General features: G+C 40.9%; 1 protein-coding gene across 3 annotated transcripts in view; it reads right to left on the reverse strand.

Moving 5' to 3' along the window:
* The window catches only part of LOC140204141 (tryptophan--tRNA ligase, cytoplasmic-like), a 35171-nt gene that overhangs the window by 14589 nt on the left and 316 nt on the right, over positions 1-20266 (reverse strand). The window contains exons 1-7 of one of the 3 annotated variants that reach the window (XM_072270569.1): positions 20028-20218; positions 19792-19934; positions 11509-11722; positions 9914-10022; positions 8998-9117; positions 5759-5941; positions 1669-1769 (exon numbers count right to left, since the gene is read on the reverse strand). In XM_072270569.1, coding sequence (XP_072126670.1) covers positions 1669-1769; positions 5759-5941; positions 8998-9117; positions 9914-10022; positions 11509-11722; positions 19792-19899 — 835 coding nt within the window. In that variant the 5' untranslated portion in view covers positions 19900-19934; positions 20028-20218. Of the gene's footprint in view, positions 1-1668; positions 1770-5758; positions 5942-8997; positions 9118-9913; positions 10023-11508; positions 11723-19791; positions 19935-20027; positions 20219-20266 lie in introns of those variants that run through there. The other 2 variants (XM_072270559.1, XM_072270578.1) reach the window with 2 other exon arrangements.

A 20266-nucleotide genomic window follows, 5' to 3' on the forward strand; every position in this document is an offset into this window, starting at 1 on the left:
ATAAGGTGTTGCACCTTTATCCTGAAGGTAGCCTCTTATTAGCACAAGAGGTGGCCATAGACTGACATTTTGCAATGGGAATGGGAATTGGAATTGGAATTAAAATGCTTGCCCACTGGGAAGTTCTGCTTTTGGTGGTTGGAGCAGTGGTACTTGACGAACCGATTCCCCCCAATTTATGACGGGTCTCTTCAACGTAGAGGAGGCCACATCAGGAGCACTGGACACAATAGACGACCCCAGCAGATTCGCAGGTGAAGCATTGCCTCACCTGTAAGGACTGTTTGGGGCACTGAATGAATGTGAGGGAGGAGGTGTACAGGCAGGCGTAGCACTTTGGCCACATGCAGGGATAACTGCCAGGAAGGAGATAATTGAGGAGGGATGAAAGGACAAGGGAATCATGAAAAGAACAATCCTGCAGAAGATGGGATGCAGGGGGGAAGATAGAGATATGCTTAATGGTAGAATCCCTTTGGAGAAGGTGGAAATTGAAGAGTGATGTGTTGGATGCGGAGGCTCATGGGGTGGTAAGTAAGGACAAGAGGAACTCTATCACTGTTGAAGCAACAGGAAGCTGGGGTGAGCGCGGATGTTTGGGAAATGAAGGAAATACAGGTGAGGAAAGCATCAATGGTCAATCAAAGATGCAAAATCTCTGCTCGGGCATCAGCAAGCTCCTCATTTGCTTTCCACAATGTCCTAGTATATACCAGATCAGGTTCCTGGGATTAATCTATCCTTATGCACTTAAAGATCATTAATGCCTCCTCCTTCATAATGTTACTTCTTCTGGTACTTTCAAGCGCATTCCTGGCTAGTTTTCCTCATTTAATTCTCTATAAACCTAAGGCTATCCAAAACCCGACTGCTCACGTGCTATGTTTCACCAAATCTTCCCTCACTTTGTCAAACTGGAATGGTTCCAATTAAGTGAAGCTGCAAGTTCTCATTTTAGTTTTCGAATTCTTCCAATGACTTTATCCATACTGTCAATGTGATCACATGTTTCACATGGCCATACAGAATAATCCTGTAAAATACATTTGCCTCTCCCATTCAGGTTTATTGAGTACACACATATTTAACTCCTATATTATTGAAGGCTATGCCTTTGAGTTGCAATGGCCCTATGTCCTCTCCACCTCTCTTTCCTTCTCTAAATGGCTCCTTAAAACCTGACAATTTGCTATAGGCATTATTCACCTGCCCTAACATCTGGTTATGTGATCCATTATCAATTTTAATAATACTCTTGTCAACTATCCTGACATGCTCTTGCCACTTCAGAAGCTCTGTTGTTGCACAATGAAAAGATTTTCCCCAGATACAATCTAATATTTGCATTTTCAGTTGAAATTAGCTGAGTCTTAGTATTGATAAATGGGATATGAGGATTCTCAAGTACCATTAATTGTGACAGCAAAGGCTCTTGCACAAATATAAAAAAAATTCTCAAGGTATATTTGCATGGTGAAATGAAGCTCCTATCTTTGAAACTCCAAGGATTGGCAGCAGTTTCCATTATAAAAAGAATATAAGACACAGTAAGATTGCCCCTTTTATGAGCACAGGATGTCCAATATGTAAATTAAACATTAAAGTACAATGGTAGGTTCACCAGCTGATAAACATTTTAACTTGGAAAATAAGCAATGCCAATCTTACCTATACAATCACTATCCCCAAATCCGAAGATTCCTTTCACTTGATTGAAAGTAACATGTTTCTGGACTTTAACCACATTATGATAGAAACCTGGGCTCTGCCTATAACAAAACAAGAATTAAGATATTAAATGCAGTCTCTTTGGGTAAAAGCTTATATATAAAATGGTGGTTTAGCAGATTTCTTAATAGCTATGTATCTCAAATGCAATAAGTTGCTGATAAGGTGAATGGTACACTTACATTTAGAGCACAAGTATATCTTGTAACAGCTATACAGGGCCTTGCTGAAAACCAGTCTAGTTTCTGGTAAAGTTTTTGGCGTCTTTATCTGAGTTGGAATGTACTGGCTCAATGACAATAAAAAATAATGTTTATTATATTAATTTCCTGAGACGGCAGGATTGATATATGAAGATAAATTGGATATGTTGAGTCCTTATTCACTGGAGTATGGAAAAATGAATGAAGATCTCATAGAATCTATAAAATTATAACAGTATAAGACAGACTAGATACAGGGAAGATACTCATGATGAACATGTACTGAAGTGGATGATCAGCCTCAAATGTACTAAATAGTATGCAGGAAAGGAGGACTAAATAGCTCACTCCCACACCTATTTCCTACGTAATACTCTCTGGTAATGTACCGGAGCTCCCATGTACCGTTCATTTTAATATCATGGTGAGGATGCACAGAAAGGGAAGGCCATGTCCTGTTGACCTCAGCTACCTCCAGCAGCCAGTTGTATGATATGATTTGGGCAGAAGGGAGGCTTGGAACCAGGTTCATTCCAGCAATTTTGCAAGTATGGGATAGCTGGTTCACAAGACAAACGAAAAGGCACTATAGTATATTAGGTAGCGCTGTTGTCTTACAGTTCTAATGACAAGGCTTCAACCTTAATCTTAGGTCCAGACTGTGTGGAATTTGTACATTCTCCCTGTGACCGTGTGGGTTTTACTCAAGGGCTCCGGTTTTCCCCATCACAATCCAAGCCCCCCATATCCCAGATATACTCCCACCATGCTCAATCTGTTTTTTCTCTCTTTTTCTCTCCATCTGCTTCCACCTACCATTCACTACCACTGTCTCCCAACTCCACCCCCACTCACCTCCCCTCTCTGCCTGTCACCTTACACTCCTTCTCAGTTCACCTTGGATTCCTTTCTTGCCACTGCCCTTCTCTTCTCAATGCTGGCTAACTCGCCTCTCCACTCTTTGCCTTAATGCAAGGTTTTGGCCTGAAATGTTGACAGTATTGCTGCTCCCAACAATGCTGCTTGACCTGCTGAGTTAAAACATAGAACGGTACAGCACAATACAAGTCATTTGGGCCCATGACGTTGTGCTGATGTCCTTCCAGCAGATGGTGTGTTGTCCCAAATGTGCTGACGATCAAGTTCAATGGGTTCTGAAAATTACTCCAAAAGTAGATGGGTGTTTGAAGAATCAGGGAGGAGAGAATCAATGAGTTTGTGAGAAAGCGTACAGTATATTACAGGGAAAATAGTTGGGAGTAATTGGTTTGCACTGAAATCATAGACTTAGGGGGTTGATTGCATAACAAAATATGAAATATGAGATTTATAAAGGCATAATAAGTTCCACAAGCAAGTAGCCTTATGTTTCCCATCGTATTTTCCCTCTTTGGTCAATGAGTTATAAAAAGTAGATGAAGTGGGGTGGAGTGGTTAGCCCATGTTTCATAGCACCAGCTGCAAGATCAGCGCTCAATTCAAGCTGCTAACTGTGAAGAGTTCTGTCCGCCAGAGAAAGCAGGATCTCCCAGTGGCCACACATTTTAATTCCACATCCCATTCCCATTCTGACATGTCTATCCACGGCCTCCTCTACTGTAAAGATGAAGCCACACTCAAGTTGGAAGAACAACACCTTATATTCCGTCTGGGTAGCCTCCAACCTGATGGCATGAACATTGACTTCTCTAACTTCCACTAATGCCCCACCTCACCCTCGTATTCCATTTGTTATTTATTTTTATACACACATACTTTCTCTCACTCTCCTTTTTCTCCCTCTGTCCCTCTGAATATACCCCTTGCCCATCCTCTGGGTTCCCCCCACTTGTCTGTCTTCCTGGACCTCCTGTCCCATGATCCTCTCGTATCCCTTTTGCCAATCACCTGTCCAGCTCTTGGCTCCATCCCTCCCCTTCCTGTCTTCTCCTATCATTTTGGATCTCCCCCTCCCCCTCCCACTTTCAAATCTCTTACTAACTCTTCCCTCAGTTAGTCCTGGTGAAGGATCTCAGCCTGAAACGTCGACTGTACCTCTTCCTAGAGATGCTGCCTGGCCTGCTGCGTTCACCAGCAACTTTGATGTGTGTTGCTTGAATTTCCAGCATCTGCAGAATTCCTGTTGTTTGTGTAACTGTAAGGAGTTAGCATTTTCTTCCCATGACCGACCAGGTGGGTTTCCTCTGGGTACTCTAGTTTCCTGCCACACTCCAAAACTGTATGGCTAGGCTTAGTGAGTTGTGGGCATGCTAGGTTGGTGGTAGAAATGTGGCCACATTTGTGCCCAGCATAATCCTTGCTGATTTGATTTGACACAAACTTCACTGAATGTTTTGATGTACATGTGACAAATAAAGCTAATCTTAATCTTTGTTTTTTAAGAAGAGCTCCTTATATTTAATGGAAATAGAGGCTTTTAAATTAACTAACAAAATCACAAAAGGAAAGCTTATTCAGTGATGAATCACTTCTATGCTTCATAAATGATCTATCACATGTATCATGGTTAACAGTGCAGGAGGATACATTTGGTCCATAGAATCAGTACTGGCTATGTGGACGAGCAATTCAATCAATATGGAAGCTCAAGCAACACACATCAAAGTTGCTGGTGAACGCAGCAGGCCTCAAGACCCTAGTCCTGATGAACAGTCTTGGCCTGAAACATCGACTGTACCTCTTCCTAGAGATGCTGCCTGGCCTGCTGCGCTCACCAGCAACTTTGATGTGTGTTGCTTGAATTTCCAGCATCTGCAGAATTCCTCGTGTTTACGTTTTTAAATATGGAAGCTCATCCTCATTTTGCAAGATTAGGAGATGTGCAAGTATTAATAATTTAGTAGTGATAAGCACACTAATTTCATTTACTTCAGTGGCATTATTTTTGAGTTAAACATCTCCATAATTTTTCATTTTACAAATTTACATATACCATAACATTTTTTTCTGAACAAATTCCCCCTCTGCAGTGACTTTCCTCTCTGCTGCAGGCAAACTATTGTGTAATCTACTAACTCTCTCTCTTTCAATCTTTTTGTTAATTTCATAAAATGAAAACATAACAAAGCAAAAATACAAGTAGTAGGAGATGCATTGTTACATTTAAGATGAGTAATTGTAAAACCAAATAGTGAAAATTAACAAAGCTCCCAATCGTGCAGAATAATGGTGAATAATACAAAGCAAAAAAAAACTGAAGAAAAATCATGAAAAAGAAAAAAAAAAGAAAAAAAAACAAACCCCATCCCCCCCAAAAAACTAAACTAAACAGAATTAATCAACTGAACTAAAAGACTTGGGCAATACTAACAACTTGAAAATGGGAAAGAAGAAAACCTTAGTGTCGACGACTCCATTCCTCTCAACCAACAGTACAGAGAAATAAAACAAGTTTGGAAATGGTCAAATTACATCAAATGAAAATGCTGAATGAATGGCCTCCAAGCTTTTTCCAAATCTAATGAAAGGGTCATAAACCGCACTTCTAATTTTTTCCAAATTCAAACATACCATAGTTTGTGAAAACCAATGAAATACCTTAGGAAGGTTAATCTCTTTCCAATTCAGCAAAATTGATCTTCTAGCCATTAGAATAAGAAATGCAATCATCTACTAACTCAACAATTCTTTTTTTGGGAAGTAACTCCCCAGCTGAAACAACAAGTACAATCCCCATTATCTGTTTGTTCTCATTATATTTCTGTGTTAAGACTTTTTATTAAAATCAAAGCCAAGACATTACTACTGCTCCTCACATTTACATAAAAACTATTATTCTAAAGAAAAACTCTAATGAAAATACATTTGTAATAGAACTATGAACATACCCCATATAATCCAGATCGGAGAAGATAAAGGTTTTATTCAGATCAAAGCCACAAGCAATGATGTCTTTAGCATTCTCAACACTATATTTATAGGCTTGCTCTAGTGTTATGTCTTTCCACAGGTATTTCTCATCATCAGTCAACTGAATTACAAGAGGTACATTGAAAACATCTTGCAGCCACCTATATAATAGAAATATCTCAAAAATAAACAAGCTTTTACAAAATGAAAATCTACAAATTGAAAATGCAATGGATTATAACTTCCATTATATACATTTTTAAACAGTTTGGAAATACTTTCAAAAGAACAAATTAAACACATTTCGAATTTTAAAAGCCATGTTGAAGTTACAGCATTCTCTGCAGATCAAAATGGTGAAATATTGCATCATGCTTTTAGGGCACAGGTTTTTTTTTTAATAAAATGATGTTACTGACCCAACATGTGCTTATTAATGGATAAGGTCAATAGCTGTAATGCTGCATTTGATTTCTTTTGAGTTAGAACATTATCGAGCAATGTCACAAAAGTCCTAATAACAAGAGAGTTACCTTGAAGTCCTGACTTAATTGGAATAAGATAATTGGAAGATATGTAGCAATGACATCTAGATTTCCTGTGTGGCTAACCATATTCAGGCCATACAACATGACATGTCTCTTTGATTCCACTAAAATAATGTAAATGCGCATTTATTTTTAAATACAGCTCTTTGAAATTATGTCTAGTCTTGCTGAGTCACAAGGTTTCAGATCTTTGTGACCAGGTTTGCGGACGATACAATGATAGGTGGAGGGACATGTATTGTTGAGGAAGCAGGGAGCCCACAGAAGGATGTAGGCAAATTAGGACAATGGTCAAAGAAATGGTAGATGAAATACAGTGTAGAGAAGAGTATGGTCATGCAAGTTGGTAGAAGGAATAAAGACACAGACTATTTTCTAAACAAGGATGAAATTCAGAAATCAGAGGTGCAAAAGGACTTGGGAGTCCTAATGCAGGATTCCCTAATGGCTTACTTGCAAGATGATGCAGGTAGTAAGGAAGCCAATACAAAGTTAGCATTCATTTCCAGAGGACTAGAATATAAAAACAAGGATGTAATACTGAGGCTTTATAAGGCATTGGTCAGATTGTACTTGGAGTACTATGAGCAGTTTTGGAGAGGGTTTAGAGTTTTACAAGAATCCTGGGAATGAAAGAGTTAACATATGAGAAGCATTTGATGGCTCTGGGCCTGTAGTCACTTGAGTTTAGAAGAATGAAGAGGGAATCTCATTGAAACCTATTGAAGGTTGAAAGACTTAGATCAGGAGTTTTTATGCCTTTTTTTAATGCCTTGGAGCCCTACCATTAACCAGGAGGGTCCATGGACCCCAAGTTGGGAACCCCTGGCCTAGATGGAGAGGATGTTTCCTATGGTGGGGGAGTCTAGGAGCAGAGGGCACAGCCTCAGGATAGACAGGTTTCCCTTTAGAACAGAAATAAGGGGTAATTTTTTTAGTCAGAGTGTAGTTAATCTGTGGAATTCATTGCCACAGAAGCCTGTGGAGGCTAGGTCATTGGGTATATAGAACATAGAAAACCTACAGCGCATTACAGGCCCTTCGGCCTACAATGTTGTGCCAACCATGTAACCTACTCTAGAAGCTGCCTAGAATTTCCCTACTGCATTGCCCTCTATTTTTCTAAGCTCCGTGTACCTATCTAAGAGTCTCTTAAAAGACCCTATTGTATCTACCTTTACCACCTTCGCGAGCAGTGCATTCCACGCATCCACCACTCTGCGAAAAATTTGCCTCTGACATCCCTTTTGTACCTACTTCCAAGCATCTTAAAACTATGCCCCACTTGTCTTAGCCACTTAAGCCCTAGGAAAAAGCCTCTAGTTATCCACACGATCAATGCCTCTCATCATCTTATACACCTCTATAAGGTCACCTCTCATCCGCCGTCTCTCCAAGGAGAAAAGGCCAAGTTCACTCAACTTATTCTCATAAGGCAGGCTCCCCAATCCAGGCAACATCCCCCTTTCTATAGTTTCTACATCCTTCCTGTAGTGAGGTGACCAGAACTGGGAACAGTACTCCAAGTGGGGTCTGACCAGGGTCTTATATAGTTGTAGCATTACCTCTCAGATCGAACTCAATCCCACAGTTGATGAAAGCCAATACACGGTATGCCTTCTTAACCACAGAGTCAACCTGCGCAGCAGCTTTGAGTGTCCTATGGACTCGGACCCCAAGATCCCTCTGATCCTCCGTACTACCAAGATTCTTATCATTAATACTATATTCTGCCATCATATTTGACCTACCAAAATGAACCACTTCACACTTACCTGGGTTGAACTCCATCTGCCACTTCTCAGCCCAGTTCTGCATCTACCAATGTCCCGTTGTAAACTGACAACCCTCCAAACAATCCACAACACCCCCAACTTTTGTATCATCAGCAAAGATATGTAAAGCAGAGGTTGATAGATTCTTGATTAGTAAGGGTGTCAAATATTACAGGGAGATGATGGAAAAAGGAGTTGAGTGGGGTAACAAAACAGCCATAATAGAATGGAGGAATAGACTTGATGAGCTGAATGGCTCCTATGTCTTATGGTCTTATCTAAATTTATTCAAGAGTCTTGAGTTCAAAAATGTAGGCTAATACTCCAGTGCAGTGACGACAGCACACGGTAATGGCAGAGGAACTACATTCTATATTTCAGATGTTAAATAAGAAACATCACAATAAGATGGATACAAGAAAATCCACTAGTTTGAAGAGTAGTGTCATAGCCAATAACTATCCTTCACTCCACATTTCTGAAATATATTTCTAATCATTATCATATTGCTCCTTGAAAGTTCTTGCTGTGGACAAACTGGCAAGTGCAATTCCTATATTACAACAGTGATTTCACTTTCAAATTACTGAATTGACTGTAAAAAGAAATGTAGTTGGTTTTAAAAGGGTTTTGAGTGGCACAATATAAATGCAAATCTTTATATCCTATCTCTATAAAATTGGTTATAAAATACAGAATGGATTTTCTCAATAATTCGTCATAAAGTGTTATGGCAAACATTCAGATGTTCAATGGCATCTGTAGTTCTGTGACACAGATATGCGCTGACATTAATAGGGCAGTTTAGATGGCTGTTCCCAAATGCATATTAAAATAACTGCAATAAGTATAAGATGCATGTTCTGGGGTTATTATCTCAGCAGACGTACTTACTTTGTGAAGATGAATGGGATAAGATGACCCACGTGCATGGCCTCTGATGAAGGGCCACGCCCTGTATACAGGTAAAAGGATTTCTTTGTTTCAAAAGCATCAAGGACCTGCTGCATATCCCTTTAAAACATGATCAATTCATAAGTTCAAAAATACAACTAAAACAGCTTTACAACTCAAAAACTATTTAGGAAGAGTTGAGAAGCAATTATATTGATTCATCACAATTATCTGAAGTCTACATTGCATTCCACACCTTAATATATTGACATAAATATTCACTACAAAGCAAAACCTGTTCTTTTTCAGGTACATTGAAGTATAACGGCTAAATGTATGTCTCCAGTAATGGTAAAAGAGTTTTTAAGAATACACTAATTATTTTTTACTAAAGTGACAGTTTATAGCAATTATCAACACAAAAGATGTATATTATGATAGCATGTGGCTTTCCCCTCCAAACAGAATGCAGGGATAAAGTATAAAGCAAACACAGTAACATAAAGCAGAATCAAAAGATATTGAAAAATTCCTTACAAAAATGTGCACAATCTGCAAAAAGAAACAATGTAGAAATACTAAGATCAAGTATAATATATGGAGAGGGAAATAGAGTAATCTTCCATCTAAACAAATCCACTTATTTCTCTTATCACAATACTACTTAATGTGTCATGTACTTCCAGCATTTCCTGTTTTTAATTCAGATTTCCAACATTTGAAACAATTTGCTTGGAACTGGAAAAGTAGCTCAAAATTAAAGAAAATCTACTGCATGGACAAATTTAGAAAATGTCACTTGTCATTGTAATAACTTAAATAGACTGTTCCCTGGTTGTGACTAAAACATACATTTTATAGAATGATTCTCATCATTGATTTTTCACTGAATAGAGATTTAAAAAAACTTGCCAACCGATGAGAAAAGAAGATTCCTCTTCGGAGAAAGTGATGAGCTTTTTGACCAGTGAGTTGTTCTAACCGTTCAATCAATGCCTGATCAATTTTGCTGCTTCCAAATCGAACTGAAAATAATGAAGTTTTCACAATATTATGCTAAAGCAATGCAACATTACAGTATCATGATACAGATATTAAATAACCCAAATAATAGTTAAATGATAAGACTAAAGTTATTTTCTTGCTCTGTATAGCAAATTGCTACAATTAAGTTCCATTGTCATCAATAATAATGCCCAAAGGCAATTGCCAATGCTCAGTAAGGGTGAAATGCCTGTATATGATAACAAACCACTGTATTCTGAGAATTTTAAGTGCCTTGAAACAGTTTTCTACTTTATAAGGCACTGGTGAGGCCTCACCTTGAGTACTGTGAACAGTTTTGGACCCTCATCTTAAAAAAGATATGCTGGCATTAGAGAGGGTCCAGAGGAGGTTCTCGAGGATGATTCCAGGAATGAAAGGGTTATCATATGAGGAACATTTGATAGCTCTGGGTCTGTACCTGCTGGAATTCAGAAGGATGAGGGGAGTTCTCATTGAAACCTTTCGAATGTTGAAAGGCCTAGACGATATGGAAAGGATGTTTCCCATGGTGGGAGAGTCTCGGACAAGAGGGCGCAGCCTCAGGATAGAGGTACGCCCTTTCAAAACAGAGTTGTGGTGACCTTTCTTTAGTTAGAGGGTGGTGAATTTGTGGAATTTGTTGCCACATGCAGCTGAAGAGGTCAGGCCGTTGGGTGTATTTAAGGCAGAGATTGATAGATTCTTGATTGGACATGGCATCAAAGGTTATGGGGAGAAGGCTGGGAACTGGGGTTGAGGAGGAGATAGGAAAAAAGGATCAGCCATGATTGAATGGCGGAGCAGAGTCGATGGGCCAGATGGCCTAATTCTGCTCCTATGTCTTATGGTAACCCATTTCCAAACTGTCATGTATGGTTTTTTTCCATGGAATACAGTCCACTCATCAGAGCAAATTTCCCATGAAAACAACTTGTCCATGTTACACACCATTTTGCATTCTAAGCTCACCAATGAATTTATACGTACTAAGTCCTATTCAGTTGTTCCTACATATAATTGGTCGAAGTCATCAAGTACTTTTTCAAACATTCATTCTTGGGTTGTGACTGCCACTTGGTCAGCATTATGGACAATTCCTTGCTATCCTGACAAATTAGTTGGGGGACACCTTTCTGTACCACAGTTGTCTTGTGGTAGAGATGCTCTGCAATGCTGTTTGCAACTGTAATAGTTTGATATAATTCAATGGTTTGTTTGGCCAGTTAAGAATCAAAAACTCAGTTCAACCCAGTAGGGATGGCAGGTTCCTCTCAAAAATGTACAGCAGAGAGCCACCTGCAATTTTACAATTATCAACAGTTTCACTGCTGCCTTTACTGTCAAAATTTCAGTAAATATTAATGTAATATAAAAGCCTTATGTTTTTTGTTATATTTTTATTTCCAACTAGAGCATAATATACATTTCACTATAATAAAATAGGGAAAATTATATATTATTTATGAAAAATAAATTGATATTTACCTATCAACTTGTCATAGTCCACGCCTTTGGCACTGGATGTCTGTACTGTCCATGGATCGACGTAGTCGCCATCATCTTCTTCAGCGGCTGGGCAATTACTGTTAACTGGTGTGCAGTTAGTAGGTGGGATGCCAACCTTATACTCTTGACCTGTCAATGTTTTATAATTCAGCTTCAGTGCCAGCAATTCCTTTACAGCAGCATCAATTTCTTCCTGAATTAAAAAAAGTAGGAGCTTGTAAATAGTTATATATATTTCATTGATGATTTTCGCCATTTTCCCCTCTCTGGTATTGCACACGATCTTCCAGTCCATTAAGTGGTGACGCTACAGCTTATAGAATGTTATAAAGCAATTTTAATAGAAATGAAATAAAATTAATTTTAAAACAGATAGCTAATAAATCTTCAAATTAGCAGTGATGCTATTGTAAAAACCTATAATGTGCTGTATAACTCTATGATTTGACTCTTAAAAGATTGTCAAAATTGTGGAAATCAGTTCACCCTCCAATCTAAACCGCTTCACTCCCTGACATTCTTGCTATAAAACTAACTTATAAATCTTGTCATGCAAGGTAAAACAAACTTACAAGGGGTGATTGATAAGTTCATGGCCTAAGGTAGAAGGAGTCAATTTTAGAAAACCTAGCACATTTATTTTTCCTACATTTACACACTTAGTCCATTGGCTGTGGAGCATATGGATCCCCTCTTTGTAGAAGCTGGCGTCTTGGACCTCCAGAAGTGGTCCACAGCAGGGGTGATTGATAAGTTTGTGGCCTAAAGTAGAAAGAGATGAGTTATTAACTTCAAACTTTCTGCATTTTCACCCAAAGAGTTGAACTGCACGTGCTTTGCTTGTAACGAGAGCGTCCTGGACCTCCAGGTGGTCCACAGCAGGGGTGACTGATAAGTCCGTGGCCTACGGTAGAAGGAGATGAGTTATACAGCTCTCGTTACATGCACATGCAGTTCAACCCTTTGAGTGAAAATACAGAAAGTTTGAAGTTAATAACTCATCTCCTTCTACCCTAGGCCACAAACTTGAAAATGAGCCCATAGACTAAGGAATAAGTTCAGAGTTGAGGTGACTAAAGTTATCCATCCTAGTTCAGGAGTCTGTTGGTTGAAGGGTAATAGCTGGTGGGTGTCCTCGACGATGGATTCTGCTTTCTTGTGGCTGCGCTACTTGTAGATGTGCACAATGTCGGAGAGGGCTTTGCCTGTGATGGACTGAATTGTGTCCCCAACTTTTTGTAGGCTTTTCCATTCTTGGGCATTGGTGTTTCCATATCAGGCCATGATGCACCCAGTAAGGATACTCTCCAATGTGCATCTACAAAAGTTTGTTAATGTTTTAGATGACACTTCAAATCTGTGGAAACTTCTGCTAGAGGCTCTGCCATGCTTTCTTTGTGATGGTATTTATGACTGGTCCCAGGACAGATTCTCTGATAAGATAATGCCAAGAAATTTAAAGTCACTGCCCCTCTCCACCTCCAATCCGCTAATGAGAACTGTCTCATTGACCTCTGGCTACTTCCTCTTGTCTTCAATAATTAGTTCTTTGATTTTGCTGATAGCCATGATCAGTAAATCATGGCCGAAAGTAGGTTAGAGCTGGGAGCTTAATGTCAAAAAGATAGACAGGCAGGCAGAGGGGGTGGCGTGGCTCCTGGTAAAATGAAATCAAATCATTAGAAAGAGGTGACATAGAGTCAGAAGGTGTTGAAGCATTGTGGGTAGAGCTAAGGAACTGCAAGATCCTGAAGGGAGTTATATACAGACCCCCAAACAGTAGTAAGGATGTGATCTACAAACTAAAACTGGACATTGAAAATGCATGCCATAAGGGCAATGTTGCAACAGTCACTTGGGTGTTGGGCAATGAACCAGAATTGATTAGAAAGCTTAAGGTAAAAGAATCCTTAGGGGAAAGTGATCATAATATGATCGATTTCACCCTGAAATTTAAGAAGGAGAAGCAAAAGTCAGATATATCAGTATATATAAATTAAAAAGTCAGGCTAGCAGGAAGAAGCTTAAGAATGAAATTAAGAGAGCCAGAAGGGGCCATGAGAAGGCCATGGCGGACAGGATTAAGGAAAACCCCAAGGGATTCTATAAGTATGTGAAGAGCAAGAGGATAGGATGTGAGAGAATACGACCAATCAAGTGTGACAATGGAAAAGTGTGTATGGAACCGGAGAAAATAGCAGAGGTACTTAATGAATACTTTGCTTCAGTATTCGCTACTGAAAAGGATGTTGGCCATTGTAGGGATGACTTGCAGTGGACTGAAAAGCTTGAGCATGTAGATATTAAGGAAGAGGATATGCTGGAGCTTTTGGAAAGCATCAAGTTGGATAAGTCACCGGGACCGGACAGGATATACCCCAGGCTACTGTGGGAAGCGAGGGTGGAGATTGCTGAGCCTCTGGCAATGATCTCTGCATCATCAATGAGGACGGGAGAGGTAGGTTCCGGAGGATTGGAGGGTTGCGGGTGTTATTCCCTTATTCAAGAAAGGGAGTAGGGATAGCCCAGGAAATTATAGGCCAGTGAGTCTTACTTCAGTGGTTGGTAAGTTGATGAAGATCCTGAGAGGCAGGATTTATGAACATTTGGAGAGGCATAATATGATTAGGAATAGTCAGCATGGCCTTGTCAAAGGCAGGTCGTGCCTTACGAGCCTGATTGAATTTTCTGAGGATGTGACTAAGCACACTGACGAAGGTAGAGCCGTAGATGTAGTGTATATGGATTTTCGCAAGGCATTTGATAAGGTACCCCATGCAAGGCTTATTGAGAAAGTAAGGAGGCATGGGATCCAAGGGGACATTGTTTTGTGGATCCAGAACTGGCTTGTCCACAGAAGGCAAAGAGTGGTTGTAGATGGGTCACATTCTGCATGGAGGTCAGTGACCAATGGTGTGCTTTAGGGATCTGTTCTGGGATTCTCACTCTTTGTGATTTTTAGAAATGACCTGGATGAGGAAGTGGAGGATGGCTTAGTAAATTTGCTGATAACACAAAGGTTGGGGGTGTTGTGGATAGTGTGGAGGGCTGTCAGAGGTTACAATGGGACATTGATAGGATGCAAAACTGGGCTGAGAAGTGGCAGATGGAGTTCAACCCAGATAAGTGTGAGGTGGTTCATTTTGGTAGGTCAAATATGATGACAGAATATATCATTAATGGTAAGACTCTTGGCAGTGTGGAGGATCAGAGGATCTTGGGGTCCAAGTCCATAGGACACTCAAACCTGCTGCGCAGGTTGATGCTGTGGTTAAGAAGGCATATGGTGCATTGGCCTTCATCAATCGTGGGATTGAGTTTAAGAGCCGAGAGGTAATGTTGCAGCAAGATAGGACCCTGGTCGGACCCCACTTGGAGTACTGTGCTCATTTCTGGTTGCCTCACTATAGGAAGGACGTGGAAACCACAGAAAGGGTGCAGAGGAGATTTATAAGGATGTTGCCTGGTTTGGGGAGCATGCCTTATGAGAATAGGCTGAGTAAACTCAGCCTTTTCCCCTTGGAGCGACAGAAGATGAGAGGTGACCTGATAGACGTGTGCAAGATACTGAGAGGCATTGATAGTGTGGATAGTCAGAGGCTTTTCCCCAGGGCTGAAATGGCTGGCATGAGAGGGCATAGTTTTAAGGTGCTTAGAAGCAGGTATAGAGGAGATGTCAGAGGTAAGTTTTTTTTTTACACAGAGTGGTGAGTACGTGGAATGGGCTGCCGGCGGCAGTGGTGGAGGCGGAAACAATAGGGTCTTTTAAGAGACTCCTGGATGGCTACATGGAGCTTAGAAAAATAGAGGGCTATGGGTAAAGCTTAAGCAGTTCTAAGGTAGGAACACGTTCGGCACAACTTTTTGGGCCGAAGGGCCTGTATTGTGCTGTATATTTTTTATGTTTCTATATCAGTATTACAGTGGAGAAAAGGGAATTACAGAGGCATGAGAGAGGAGGTAGCCAAAATTGACTGGAAAAGAACACTGGTACGGATAATGGCAGAGCAGCAATGGCTGGAATTTCTGAAGCAATTTGAAAGGCACAGGATATATACATCTCAAAGAGGAAGAAGTATTCTAAAAGCAAAATGACACAACCTTGGCTAACAATAATAAAGTACTTTATTGATCCCGAGTGGGAAATTATTTTGTTACAACAGCAACATTTAAAAACACACTTAGCAATAATAATAAATGATAATTAATATAATAATGATAATATTAATTAATACTAAAGAACAGAAAAATATATACTTATAATTTAATGTGCAATGATTATTCTATATTGTACTATAATGTGTACTCTCCTGTTGCACAGAGATGAACTGCTGTATATGCTTACTGCGTTTGCTAGGAAAGATTTTCCGTAACGATCCTTGTGACAGTGGAGCTGAATGAGCCTGTTTGAAAGGGTACTCTGCTACCTATTCAGTAGGTCATGGAGAGGATGTGCCTGATTGTCCATGATGATAACAGTTTGTTCAGTGACCTCCTCTCTACCACTAACTTAAGAGATTCTGGGTTGTAGCCAAGGACGGATCCATCCTCTTTAACGAGTTTATTTAGCCTTTTTGCATCTCCAGGGCTGATGCTGCTTTCCAATATAAACCTGCAAAAACTGCACTCACTAGAACAAACTGGTAAAGGATCTCCAACATCCTGCTGCACACATCGAAGGATCTCAGCTTCCTTAGAAAATAGAGTCTGCTCTCCCCTTATTGTAAACGGCCCTGGTGTTGGTTTTCCAGTCAAGTTCGTTGTCGAGGTGAACACCCAAGTATTTGTACTCCTCCAGCACCGCAACTTCTTCTCCCAGAATGTATACAGGACTCGTCACAGTCCTCTTCCTCCTAAAATCAATCACCATCCCCCTGGGTTTGGCCACTTTCACGAGCAGGTGATTCCTCCTGCACCACTCCACAAACGTGTCCTTCAAACCTCTGTACTCCGACTCCTGCCCATCCCTGATACACCCAACCACCGCAGAGTCATCAGAGAACTTCTGCAAGTGATAAGACTCAGATTTGTACTGAAAGACTGAGGTTTTCAGTGTGAACAGAAACGGAGACAGGACACGGGACAGGACAGTCCCTTGTGGCACTTCATAGCCACTCACCACCATCTCAGTCAGAGAACTACCCAGCCATACAAACTGGGGTCTATCTGTCAGGTAGTCAGTAATCCAGTAGATAGTGCACTTGTCTACTCCCATCCTTTGTAGCTTCTCACTCAGAAGAAGTGGGTAAATTGTATTGAAAGCACTAGAGAAATCAAAAAATATGATTCTCACAATGCCACCAGCATCATCCTGGTGGGAGTGAGCTCTCTGCAAGGTAGATGATGGCATCATCCACTCCCACGAGATGGACAGGCAAACTGTAGAGGGTCCAATGAAGATCTCACCTGCGGCCCAAGTTAAGTAAGGACCAGCCTCTCCAGTACCTTTATTATGAGACATAAAGGCAACTGGTCTGTAGTCATTAAGTTCAGATAGGGTTGCCTTCTTTGGTACAAGAACCAAGCACAAAGTCTTCCAAAGCACCAGTATCTTTTCCTGACTCAGACTCAGATTGTAAAGGTGCTGCAAAATACCAGACAGCTGGTTTGCACGGGCCTTCCGTACCCTGGGGCTAATACTGTCCGGTCTAGCAACTTTGCCTTGATGTAACACGACCTGCAGTCACAGACAGGCAGGGGAGGGTGGTCATCCACATGGAGGCAGGATACTCCAAAGCTGGGGGACTTGGAGCACAAGCACTCAGCAGAGAGGAGGGAGAAGGCTTCAGGGGCAGGGAGAGTGTGTAGCTTGGGCAAGGGAAGTCAAAGCCAACATTAAAGCCAAAGAGAGGGCATATAGTAGAGAAAAAATTAGTGGGAAGTTGAGAATTGGGAAGCTTTTAAAAATCAACAGAAGGCAACAAAAATGTCATTAAGGTAAAGATGGAATACAAAAGTAAGCTAGCCAATGATATAAAGAAGATACCAAAAGTTTCTTTAGATACATAAAGTGTAAAAGAGAGGCAAAAGTGGATATCAGACCTTTGGAAAACAATGCTGGCCAGGTAGTAATGGGGGACAACAAAGTAGTCGTTGAACTGAGTAAATATTTTGGAGCAGTCGTCACTGTGGAAGATACTAGCAGTATGGTGGAAGTTCCAGGTGCTGGGGGAATTAAGTGTGTGAAGTTGCCATTACTAGGGAGAAGGCTCTTGGGAAACTGGAAGTTCTGCAAATAGATAAGTCACCTGGATCAGATGGAGTGCATCCCAGGGTTCTGAAAGAGGTGGCTGAAGATATTGTGGAGGCGTTAGTAATGATCTTTCAAGAATCACTAAATTCTGGAATGGTTCCAAAAGACTCGAAAATTGCAAATGTCACTCCACTCTTCAAGAAGGGACAGAAGCAAAAGAAAGGAAATGATAGGCCAGTTAGTCTGACCTCAGTGGTTGGGAAGATGTTGGAGTTGATTGTTTAAGATGTGGTTTTGGGATACTTGGAGGCACATGATAAAATAGGCCATAGTCAGCATGGTTTCCTCAAGGGAAAATTTTGCCCAACAAATCTGCTGGAATTCTTTGAAGAAATAATAAGCAGGAGAAACAAAAGAGAATCAGTGGATGTTGTGTACTTGAATTTTCAGAAGGCCTTTGACAAGGTGCCATACATGAGGCTGCTTAACAGCCCAAAGATACAAGGATGAATACAGCAGTGGCTAGTTGGCAGGAGGCCAAGGCTGGGAATAAGGGGAGCCTTTTCTGGTCGGCTACCATGACTAGTGGTGTTCCAAAGGGGTCTGTGTTGGGACCACTTCTTTTTAAGTTATATGTCAGTGACTTGGATGACAGTACCAAAAGCTTTGTTGCAAAGGTTGTTGATGGTACAAAGATAGGCAGAGGGGAAGGCAGTTTTGAGAAAGTAGAGAGGCTACAGAAGAACCTAGACAGATTAGGAGAATGGGCAAGGAATAGGCAGATGGAATAGTATCAGGAGGTGTACAGTCATACACATTGGTAGAAGAAATAAACGGGTAGACTATTTTCTAAATGGAGAGAAAATTCAAAAATCGGAGGATTCCTTAAAGGCTAATTTGCAGGCTGAGTTGGTGGTAAGGAAGATAAATACGATGTTAGCATTCATTTCAAGAGGGCTAGAATGTAAGAGCAAGGATGTAATCTTGAGACTTTATAAGGCACTGTTGAATCCTCACTTGGAGTATTGTGAGCAGTTTTGGGACACTTATCTTAGAAAAGAGAAGGTTCAAAGGAGGTTCACGAAAATGATTCCAGGATTGAACAGCTTGTCACCTGAAGAGCATTTGATGGCTCTGGGCCTGTACTCACTGGAATTCAGAAGAATGAGGGGTGAACTAAATGAAACCTATTGATTGTTGAAAGGCCTCGATAGAGTGGATGTGGAGAGAATGTTTCCTATGGTGAGAGAATCTAGGACCAGAGCATGATACGTCAGAATAGAGGGGTGTACTTTTAGAATGGACACTAGGAGGAATTTCTTTTGCCAGAGAGCAGTGAACCTGTGGATTTCATTGCCAAAGGTGGCTGTGGACACCAAGACTTTACATATATTCAGGGCAGAGGTTGACGAGAGTCTTGATTGGTCAGGGCATGAAGGGTTATGGGGATAAGGAAAGGGATGGGGCCGACAGAGAAAACGGATCAGCCATGATGAAATAGCAGAGCAGACTCGAGAGGCAAAATGGCCTAATTCTGCTCCTATATCTTATGGTCTTATGGGTTATTGTTGTGGTACCATTCAACCATTTTGCAATCTTTTTTTCTATATGCTGATTAGTCATCACCTTTGATTCAGTCAACCACAGTGGTGTCATCAGCTATGTAAATATGGCATTGGAGTTGTGCTTAGCCAGTCATAAGTATAAAGCGAATAGAGCAGGGGGCTAAGCACACAGCCTTCTATTGCAGCTGTGCTGATGGTGATTGTGGAGATGTTGTTGCCAATCAGTTTTGACGAATCTGCAAGTGAGAAAATTGAGGATCCAGTTGCACAAAGAGGTATGAGGGCCCAGGTCTTGGAGCTTAGTGATTAGTTTTGAGGGGTGATAGTGTTGAATGCCGAGCTGTATTCAATGAAGAGCATCCTGATATATGCATTTTCATTGTCCAAATTATCCAGAGCCGAGTAAAGAGCCAGTGAAATGGCTTAAAAATGTGGCCATCTGAAAAGTACTTAGTATGTTTACACATACTTAATGTTATGTTATATATTATCCAGAAACTTTACCTTTGGTGCCTTGTTTGACTTCAGCAAACGGACAGTGTCCCCCTGTTCGGCCACTTTCATATACAAATCCATCGGGGTTGTGGATCTTTCACAGTTATTAGTTGACATTTTCTCTAAAACTGGTTACTTAACGGCCCGTGCACCTGTAAAAAAAAAAGCCAGATTATAAACGGCTACAAGATTACCTATACCCAGGGCTCTACACCCACATGAGTAGCCAGGTCCACGGCCTTTACCTACGTCCAGGTTCAAGCTGGTTCTCGGATCTCTGTGCCCTCATCCACAGCTATAAAGAAGATGATTGTCTGCTCTCGCCCCTTCCTCTTATCCTTCGCCTCTCACTCTCCCGGGCACACAGCCCACCCTCGCCACTTTCTCTTCTCTCTTTTCCCTCCCGGGATCTCGGACAGGCGATCTTTCCTTCTTCTCCTCCTCCTCTCCTGTGGCCCTCCCGCAGTCCAAGTCCGGGGTCCTC

This window comes from Mobula birostris, chromosome 1 (genome assembly GCF_030028105.1).
Source record: "Mobula birostris isolate sMobBir1 chromosome 1, sMobBir1.hap1, whole genome shotgun sequence".
NCBI classification, from domain to species: Eukaryota; Metazoa; Chordata; class Chondrichthyes; order Myliobatiformes; family Myliobatidae; genus Mobula; species Mobula birostris.